This window comes from Seriola dumerili, unplaced genomic scaffold (assembly GCF_002260705.1).
Source record: "Seriola dumerili isolate Sdu_G_001 unplaced genomic scaffold, Sdu_1.0 BDQW01001246.1, whole genome shotgun sequence".
Classification (NCBI taxonomy): domain Eukaryota; kingdom Metazoa; phylum Chordata; class Actinopteri; order Carangiformes; family Carangidae; genus Seriola; species Seriola dumerili.
In genome coordinates, this window is record NW_019175501.1 from 579680 (window position 1) to 590787 (window position 11108).

The 11108-nt window shown below is 34.9% G+C and overlaps 1 protein-coding gene across 1 annotated transcript; it reads left to right on the top strand.

The window, feature by feature from the left end:
* The first annotated feature begins 799 nt into the window (after positions 1-799).
* mrpl4 (mitochondrial ribosomal protein L4) lies at positions 800-10737 on the top strand. The gene is made up of 9 exons (XM_022767687.1): positions 800-992; positions 1871-1952; positions 2288-2459; positions 2673-2724; positions 3486-3603; positions 3734-3840; positions 4743-4852; positions 5473-5546; positions 10055-10737. Exons 1-9 carry the CDS (start codon positions 945-947, stop codon positions 10198-10200), a joined length of 909 nt encoding a protein of 302 aa, XP_022623408.1. The 5' UTR covers positions 800-944; the 3' UTR covers positions 10201-10737.
* Positions 10738-11108: the final 371 nt, after the last annotated feature.

Genomic DNA, 11108 nt, shown 5'->3' on the forward strand with positions numbered 1-11108 from the left:
AGGATAGGTCAACATTTTTTAACATCTATCTTAAAACAATACCTACATGTTCATATGAACATCACAACAGTTTTTGGTTGGTAATGTCAAAGACATCTTCTTGTAATGCTATATCAATATAAGATCAAGTATAGGCATCATCAAAGTTTCAATCTTTTTGGTATGAAATTCTCTCTGTGCAGGTGTACTGAGGAGAACTGGTGATGTTTTAAAGGCAAAGAAAGTGGATGTCACAGCAAGTATTGATTTGATTTAGGTTTTCTCTATTTACTGCACTTTGTATGACATTAACAGATAAATAAAAGCTACTCATGGCGTTATTTGTGAGAAAATCCTCAAAACCCTCTTACCCACTATATGCAACTTTCTTGTTTACTTTGTTATTTATCACACACCTGTCTTTGCTACCAATTCTAAGTTTTTAGTCCAGTTCTTTGGATATTATTAGTATCTGTGTCCACTTTTGGTAATTTCCGCTATTATTTTGTTCATTTTTACTTCTATTTTGTTGATTTCCACTTTTATTTTGTCATTTTTGCTTTTGTTATGTTGATTTCTGCTTTTACCTTGTTCATTTTCTTTTTTAAATTGTTGATTTCTTATTCAAAAATGTATTTCATTCATTCTTTATAATTTAGTTGATTTCTGCTTTTATTTTTTTAATTGTATGTTTTCCCTCCACATCTCTGCTTTTATTTTGTTAATATCCGCTTTATTTTTGCTTCCGGAGCTTTGACCACCTCCAACCGCTGGGTAGCGCATCCGTGTGTTCATACGTGACGTCATAGAAATGCGCCAACACACTAGGCGCGACCTTTCGTGCAGCGAACAGTGAGGCTTCGAAACAGCGACAGACACTCGGTCTTACTCCGTTTATAATGTTTATTTGCAAATATTTCAGAGGAGATTAAGTGACTGTAACCGAGGAAGAAAACCGAACCGAGATGCTTCGTTTTTCTCTGGTAGTTTGTGGCAGAGGAGCCGCTAAAAGGGTGAGCAACATTAACGAAGCACACTTACTTCACATGGTAACATACAGTACAATATTTACTTTAATTAGCTCCACTAAGGTGGGCTAAAGTCACGTGGCAGCTGTAACTATGAGATAATTAGATAATATTCACAGTTACAGTCTTTTATCTTCTGTTTATCACTTCAAAGCTCATACATATATAATGACAATATGTCTGTATGACACACAGCGCTATACAGGAAGGGCAACATAGAAAAAGACGAAGCAATAAATTTTGTATCAGAACCATTAAAAAACGGTAAATTAACAGCAATGTGTCAATTTACAACAAAAAACTGAATGTTTTTGGAACTGAATAAAAAAAGTTGAAAACAAATTTTATTAATTATGGATAAATATGTTGATTTACTTACTATAATCCATTAAACGTGTGTTTTTTTTAAATTTCAAAAGTTTCTTACTGTATAATTTTGTCAGTTAAATGAATGAAAATAGAGGAAATATATGTGAAATAAACGAAACAAAGACAGTCTTTCTTTGAAATCTGATCAAAACGATTAATTGATTATCAGAGTAGTCACAGATTAATTTTCTGTCAAACTATTAATTGATTAATTCTTGCAGCTCAGTTTCATGTTGTGAATATTTTGGGTGTTTTTACTGTCAGGAACAAACAAGACGTCACTCTTGGCTGTTGGAGCAAACGATGGATATAAAGAGTCATTGTTTTCAGCTCATAGACTCACCTGTAATGAGTTATAATTGTTTCAGCCATGCTTAAACATGAAGTTTTAATTACAGTTTCTCAGGCTGCACAGCTGTCAGATATTAGGTCTACTCATAATCATACTCCCTGTTGTGTCTCGTTTTCTAACTCAAGAGTTTTCTCGTCCTCAGTTTGCATCGTCGTTCTCTGGTCAGAGCGCTCTGCCTCCGAATTTACTGCTGCCCACTAACCTCGTGGATCCTGCCAGATTAAGTGAGTCTGAAACTAGAAATTTAGATTTAATCTGATGTTTGGTGTTTGGAGCTCAATTTAAAATGTATTCAAAGTTGTTTTACTTGATGTTTTATAACAGTGTCTTTTAAATTTAATTCAAGCATCAAATAATATGTTTTTCCCCGTGGGTTTTTGTTTGCATTGAGCATTTATATCATTAAGGGACAAATAAAACTGTATGAAATCAGACTCATCAAATACTTTTAGTGTTAACAGTTTACACAGTTTCAGCTGCTAGAAAATTCACATTAAAATTCTACTGAGACGGCTCGTACAGCGTCCATCACTGACTACTCCTGTGTTTCCTCCTGCAGAGCGCCCTCCTCCTCCTGCAGACTGTTCGCTGCCTCTCCTGAGGAAGTGTGATGCTGTCGTTCCTGCTCACCTGAGCCCCGTCCAGACGTGGGTGGAGACTCTGGAGACGCAGGACAGTGAGCCGTTGGGTTTGGCTCAGCTCCACCCTGATGTCTTTGCGGTGCCTCCGAGGTAAAGTGGAATTCAGAGTTTTCATGCAACTGTTCACCTTCTGTCAGGAGAGTGTTTAGATCTGCAGCAGATCAGGCGTCACCTCCACAAATCCAGAACTTACAACCTGCTGAATACCCACTGAAATCTTCAGTCACAAGAGGAAAGTCTGTGTGAAGTGGAAACTTTGTGTGAATCCTGGTTTAATCCGTCTTTTGTTTTCTCTCCTCTCAGGCTCGATATTCTGCACGACGTTGAAATATGGCAGAGAAATTACAAGAGAATCGTAAGTTACAGATTTACTGTGAGATGTTTGTCCTGTGCGTCTTCAGGTGGCTCCATGTTGTAACTTGTTTTGTTGTGAGATGATCTGTGGACATCTTCAACTCTAACCTGATGTGCATAACTTTAAAGCTTTTATTTTTTAATAGAATAGTCACTGAGTTGACTAAAACTACACATCATGGCGTCTGTCATGTCTCTCAAGTCACCTGCAATATTAGCAGCAGGTTTTAACTGTCACAACCTTTTTTTTTAAAAAAGCCTGAACACGACTCAGTTGCATTAACATATGGAGCATTAGCTTAGCTTAGCTTAGCTTAGCTTAGCTTGAGTGCATGTGGATCAATCATACCCACGATGGAGGATCCTATTTAATTTGTTCTAACTGTTGTAACTGCTGATGTTTGACCATGTGTGTGTTTAATTGTTGTTTTTGTTTTTTTATTGTGTTGTTGCTTTTAATGTTGAGACAGTGACATTCTGTTATATTCTATTATAAGTCTTGTTTATTATTTATTAGTGGTCATGAAGTGGTGCATAATGTCATTATCAGATGATTAGGCCGGAAAGTGATCAGATATCTAAAAAGACATTGATTATTTTTGTCCTGTTATAATAATCTTACAATTAAATGTCACATTAATGCGTGTCTGCCACTAAGCTAGTTGGAATAAATGTTTCAAGTTCTGTCTATGGATGAAACCCGTGGCTGAAAGAACAGAAGAGTCTGAAAACCTGTCCTCACTAATCGTCTCTTTCCCTCAGAGCCACGCCAACACAAAGATCAGGTCAGAGGTCAGAGGTGGGGGCCGGAAACCGTGGAGACAGAAAGGAAGTGGAAGAGCTCGTCACGGAAGCATCCGATCACCGATATGGAGAGGAGGTGAGAAGTCTTAAGGTTTTATGCTTCGTCTGTTTTCTTCTGCTTTAATATGAATAAGATCACTGTGGTACAGGTAGCCTGTGATGTGATGAAATCAGAGGAAGTCTGACAGGTGATGTGCTTCTCTCAGGTGGGGTGTCTCACGGACCCAGAGGGCCAACCAGTTACTACTACATGTTACCCATGAAAGTGCGAGTGCAAGGACTCAAAGTGGCGCTGAGCTCCAAGATGACTCAGGTAACTGAGACCTGTTAAAGGAAGCTAAGAATTTAAACTAATTTAAATTAATATCCAAAAGTGTCTGTTTAATTCGTCAGTGCTTAAAACAACATTAACATTTACAGTCCAGACCTGAAGTATTTGGAAAGTTACACATTGTTTGTTTTTCATAAAATAAAGGATACAACATTAACGTGCCAATTCTCAGCTTTGAATGGAGTAGGTTGACATCAATATTAGAAAGAACTGTGTGGAGTGAAAGGGCTTCGCTGCAGCCCCAGCTCTTACTTGTTGTGGGATCTCTCTGCCTTTAGTCTGGTCTCCAACAAGTGGAATCACTCAACACTCCCTGGAAAGCTCTGTGGTTGTTTTGGTTTGTGTTTCGGGGTCATTGTCCTGCTGAAAGATGAAACATCGTCCGCTGAGTTTTGATTAATTTGGATGAATCTGAGCAAAAACATGTGTAACTGTCCAGATAATTATGATCTGGACTGTTTGTCCAGAGTCTTTGAGTTAATAGTCTTTGTGATGCACAGAACCAGAACCTTGGAAATAAGACAGGTGTCAATCTTTTTGAATCTTAGAGATCATTTATTACACATTTCATAGACCTCTTTTTAAAAAATCTGTAGTTTGAAAATCACTGTTATTTTCATTATTGATTATTTTAGGGACTACTTTAATTTGATTGATTCATTGTTTATTCTAAAATGTCAAAAAAGTTCTGATGACACCTTCACAGAGCCAAAGGTGATGCTTTCAAATGTCTTCTAAGAGGCTGGAGCCACTGAATATTTGGCATTTTCAATAAAAAAAAAAAAAAACGACTAAGATAATTGTGAATCAATTTTCTCGCAACAATTGTTTGTTTTTAAAATGTATTTTACTTGTGTTGACCCTGAAGTGTTGTGTTTTCCCAGGACTTCCTTCACATTGTGGACTCCTTGAACATCCCCACACCGGACTCTCAGTATCTACTGGACCTCATCAGACAGAGACACTGGGGAGAGTCGGTGTTAATAGTCGACGTGTGAGTATCATCAACCAAGGCTTTTTTTCTTTAACTGAATATCAAACTTTAAATTAAGTTTGTTGCTCTGTCGTTTTGCTCAGGGCTTTAAAGGTCCCATCCAGTGTAAAGGTCTCTGTCCATGTGTAGTGTGATTATAGATCAGGTCTAGCTTCTATATTAATACTGTGAAAGTATCAAAGCCTCAGTCCACAGAGAAATGCACACAGCCTGTATTCAGAAACTGAGCCTTAAAACCAGCCGTCAGGACTTCTGGAACTTTGTGATGTCACAACAAAGCAGTCACCAAGCCCCGCCCACCTGGACCCACCATCCAAACCTTGCGGAATTTGGTTTCTCTGAGTGTTTTTACCTGAAATCTGCTATATTTTTATTGGATCACTCAGAAAACAGTCAGCCAATCAGAAGAGAGGCTCAGAGCCTCCTCTCTTCTGATTGGCTCACCGACCTGTTGTTACTAGAGCTCCAGAGAGAAGCCTGAGAGAGGAGATGTAAAACTACACTGAGATGGTTTTTGGTTCTTAAAACCACAGATATATCTTCTTATGAATCAACACTTCAAATTAAAACACAGGAGAAGAGGAAAATATGTAGCTTTCAATTGTTGTTGCTCTTTTCAGAGGTGAAGAGTTTCCTGAGAACATTCTTCAGGCCACAGCAAACTTAAAGACAGTGAACATCATTCCAGCCATCGGTGAGTTAGTCTTCAGCAGTGATGATGAAATGCTTCTTTTCTAGTACTAACACAGTGTGACATAATATTTTGTGTAATATTATGTCACATTTGAACTGTGGAAATATTCACCAACAGATGAATTTCTGTTTTGGCACGATTTAAAATCTGAATTTTAACTGATTCCTTGATGGAGAGAATTAGTTCAGACGTGGAGACAACTTGTATCTGACCTCTGGTGACCTTGGGAGGTCACTGACCTCAGCATTACACTTTTCTAGTCTTTGCCCCATTCCTCCATTATAACCGTGCGTATCTTTGCCAAAACTGCATTTTTTTCTCATAAAGATGCTTATCTGCTGCTGTGGCTGTGTAACATCATTTTGCTGAGAGCACCAGTTTTGCAGGGGACTGCAGACCCCACCATTTCCAGGTGTTCAGGTAGCTGTAGCTTGTTAAAAACGTTGACAACTTCTGCTGTGTGTTCTATGGAATTACATGACTAGCTAGCACATTAGCAAACACTCTAATCAGAAGTTACATGCTACTTTGGTCCGGACCACACTCATTACTCCAGGTGGCTCCGCCCTGTCCTAGAGGTCACATCTGAAATGCCTCTACGTCGGAAAAACAAACTTCATGGTTTATAGAAACATGGAGAAAGTTTCACGCTTTAGTCATAAAATGCTCAATAACCTTCCATATACAAACACATCTGCTGCACTAGTGCCTGGAAATGGTGGGGTCTGCAGCCCCCCTGCAAAGCAGCAGATAAGCATCTTTATTCAATTTTGGCAAAGATAAACATGATTATAATGGATTAATGGGGCAAAAACTGGAAAAATGCAATGCTGAGGTCAATTAGCTCCCAACGTCACCAGAGATCAGATACATTTCCTCCACATCTGAAATAAAACCATGGGGTATATAGATTATATACACAAACTTTTGTGATTTAGTCTTAAAATACACAATTCTTTTGCCTATCTGCCTCACTATATGACATTTTCACGCCTTACTATGTATGATGTTTTTTGGCAATTTTATACCTTACTATACTATGTTTTTATGCCTTACTATGATATTTTTGGACATTTTTGACGCCTTTTTTTGGTGTTATACCTTACTGTAATATGACATTTTTATGCCTTACTATGATATTTTTGGACATTTTTGACACCTTTTTTTGGTGTTTTTATACCTTACTGTAATATGACATTTTTATGCCTTACTATACTATGACAATTTTGACGCCTTACTATACTATGACATTTTTGGACATTTTTGACGCCTTACTATACTATGGTGTTTTTGATGCCTTACTATACTGTGACATTTTTGGATATTTTGACGCCCTACTATACTATGATGTTTTTTGATGTTTTTATACCTTATTATACTATGACATTTTTGACGCCTTGCTATATACTATGACATTTTTGGACATTTTTGATGCCTTACTATACTATGATGTTTTTTGTTGTTTTTATGCCTTACTATACTATGACATTTTTGGACATTTTTGATGCCTTACTATACTATGATGTTTTTTGTTGTTTTTATGCCTTACTATACTATGACATTTTTGGACATTTTTGATGCCTTACTATACTATGATGTTTTTTGTTGTTTTTATGCCTTACTATACTATGACATTTTTGGACATTTTTGATGCCTTACTATACTATGATGTTTTTTGTTGTTTTTATGCCTTACTATACTATGACATTTTTGGACATTTTTGATGCCTTACTATACTATGATGTTTTTTGTTGTTTTTATGCCTTACTATACTATGACATTTTTGGACATTTTTGATGCCTTACTATACTATGATGTTTTTTGTTGTTTTTATGCCTTACTATACTATGACATTTTTGGACATTTTTGATGCCTTACTATACTATGATGTTTTTTGTTGTTTTTATGCCTTACTATACTATGACATTTTTGGACATTTTTGATGCCTTACTATACTATGATGTTTTTTGTTGTTTTTATGCCTTACTATACTATGACATTTTTGGACATTTTTGATGCCTTACTATACTATGATGTTTTTTGTTGTTTTTATGCCTTACTATACTATGACATTTTTGGACATTTTTGATGCCTTACTATACTATGATGTTTTTTGTTGTTTTTATGCCTTACTATACTATGACATTTTTGGACATTTTTGATGCCTTACTATACTATGATGTTTTTTGTTGTTTTTATGCCTTACTATACTATGACATTTTTGGACATTTTTGATGCCTTACTATACTATGATGTTTTTTGTTGTTTTTATGCCTTACTATACTATGACATTTTTGGACATTTTTGATGCCTTACTATACTATGATGTTTTTTGTTGTTTTTATGCCTTACTATACTATGACATTTTTGGACATTTTTGATGCCTTACTATACTATGATGTTTTTTGTTGTTTTTATGCCTTACTATACTATGACATTTTTGGACATTTTTGATGCCTTACTATACTATGATGTTTTTTGTTGTTTTTATGCCTTACTATACTATGACATTTTTGGACATTTTTGATGCCTTACTATACTATGATGTTTTTTGTTGTTTTTATGCCTTACTATACTATGACATTTTTGGACATTTTTGATGCCTTACTATACTATGATGTTTTTTGTTGTTTTTATGCCTTACTATACTATGACATTTTTGGACATTTTTGATGCCTTACTATACTATGATGTTTTTTGTTGTTTTTATGCCTTACTATACTATGACATTTTTGGACATTTTTGATGCCTTACTATACTATGATGTTTTTTGTTGTTTTTATGCCTTACTATACTATGACATTTTTGGACATTTTTGATGCCTTACTATACTATGATGTTTTTTGTTGTTTTTATGCCTTACTATACTATGACATTTTTGGACATTTTTGATGCCTTACTATACTATGATGTTTTTTGTTGTTTTTATGCCTTACTATACTATGACATTTTTGGACATTTTTGATGCCTTACTATACTATGATGTTTTTTGTTGTTTTTATGCCTTACTATACTATGACATTTTTGGACATTTTTGATGCCTTACTATACTATGATGTTTTTTGTTGTTTTTATGCCTTACTATACTATGACATTTTTGGACATTTTTGATGCCTTACTATACTATGATGTTTTTTGTTGTTTTTATGCCTTACTATACTATGACATTTTTGGACATTTTTGATGCCTTACTATACTATGATGTTTTTTGTTGTTTTTATGCCTTACTATACTATGACATTTTTGGACATTTTTGATGCCTTACTATACTATGACATTTTTGGACATTTTTGACGCCTTACTATACTATGACATTTTTGGTGTTTTTATACCTTACTATGCTGCAACGTTTTTATGCCTTACTATATTATGGTGTTTTTGGACATTTTTGAGGCCTTACTATACTATGATGTTTTCTAATGTTTTTATACCTTACTATACTATGACATTTTTGATGCCTTACTATACTATGACATTTTTGGACATTTTTGACGCCTTACTATACTATGGTGTTTTTGATGCCTTACTATACTATGATGTTTTCTGATGTTTTTATACCTTACTATACTATGACATTTTTGGCACTTAATTATATTCTGACGTTTTTTGGACATTTTTGATGCCTTACTATACTGTGATGTTTTTTGGTGTTTTTATACCTTACTATACTATGACATTTTTGATGCCTTACTACACTATGACATTTTTGACGCCTTACTATATATACTATGATGTTTTTTGGTGTTTTTATACCTTACTATACTATGACATTTGTATGCCTTACTATACTATGACATTTTAAATTACCTTACTATACTTTGACATTTTTGGACATTTTTGATGGCTTACTATACTATGACATTTTTTGACATTTTTGACGCCTTACTATACTATGACATTTTTGGACATTTTTGAAGCCTTACTACACTATGATGTTTTTTGGTGTTTTTATACCTTACTATGCTGCTACGTTTTTATGCCTTACTGTACTATGGCGTTTTTGGACATTTTTGACGCCTTACTATACTATGATGTTTTTTGGTGTTTTTATACCTTACTATGCTGCTACGTTTTTATGCCTTACTGTACTATGGCGTTTTTGGACATTTTTGACGCCTTACTATACTATGATGTTTTCTGATGTTTTTATATTATACTATGACATTTGTATGCCTTACTATACTATGACATTTTTGACCCCTTACTATGATGTTTTTTGGTGTATTTATACCTTACTATGCTGCAACGTTTTTATGCCTTACTATTCGTGGAATTTATCGAATTCTGTAGTATGTTATGTGAAAATTATACTTTTGCTAACAGGAAAATTGTCTCAGGTTTGAGCTAAACACTAGAAATAATATTCAACAAACATCATCTTGAAGAAATTTAAATGTCCTGGACTCATATACTGAGTCTGTGTTCTAAAACAAAGAGCTGCATGGCTTCCATCTTCTGTAGAAGTGAAAAGAATCTGTCAGCAGCAGCTGTTTTTGTCTCTCTTTCAGGTCTGAATGTCCACAGCATGCTGAAACATGAAGCTGTCGTCCTCACTCTGGACACTGTCCGGTTTCTTGAAGACAAGCTGCTCTGGCATGATCAGCGTTATACACCTCTGTACCCGTTTAAACTGCCCTACTCTGACTTCCCATAAATGACGTGATATTACCTGTAATATATTCATTCACTGCAGTGAGCCAGTTGTTTTCTTAATGTGTTTATTGTGTTTCACAACAAAAGTAATTAATAAATAATGCCAATGATAAAAAAACACAATGTAAAGTTTTATTAAAAGTGTCTAAAAAGGCATAAGGATAGCAAAAGGCCTAAAATCGATAAGTGAATTTGTGAGGGAGGAGGCCATTTGCTAAATCGTTCCTGATCTCCCAGCGGAGCGCAGAGCGTTTCTTCTCCGTTGGCACAATGTAGGTGTTTGGCACATAAACTCTCCGAGGTTTCGGCTGCAATGCAGAACAATGAATACAAGTTAAATATTTGTCACTAACAGAGTTCTTAGTCCACAGAAGAGTTTGGAAGTTTTTTTCCTACAAAACTATGTAAAAATACAATGGGGACGGTTGAATATGAACACGAATTTTGTCTTGTACACTCCAAACACACAAGAGTTCTGTACACATACATATTGTACTGATTTTTAATCTACACTAGAAAATGTCAAATGACAGTAAGAAATAACATCACNACACTTAACTGTATTATGACATTTTTGGACATTTTTGACGCCTTACTCTACTATGATGTTTTTTGGTGTTTTTATACCTTACTATACTATGACATTTTTGGCACTTAATTATATTATGATGTTTTTTGGACATTTTTGATGCTTTACTTTTCTATGATGTTTTTTGGTGTTTTTATACCTTACTATACTATGACATTTGTATGCCTTACTATACTATGACATTTTTAATTACCTTACTATACTTTGACATTTTTGATGGCTTACTATACTATGACATTTTTGGCACTTAATTATATTATGATGTTTTTTGGACATTTTTGATGCCTTACTATACTATGATGTTTTTATACCTTACTATA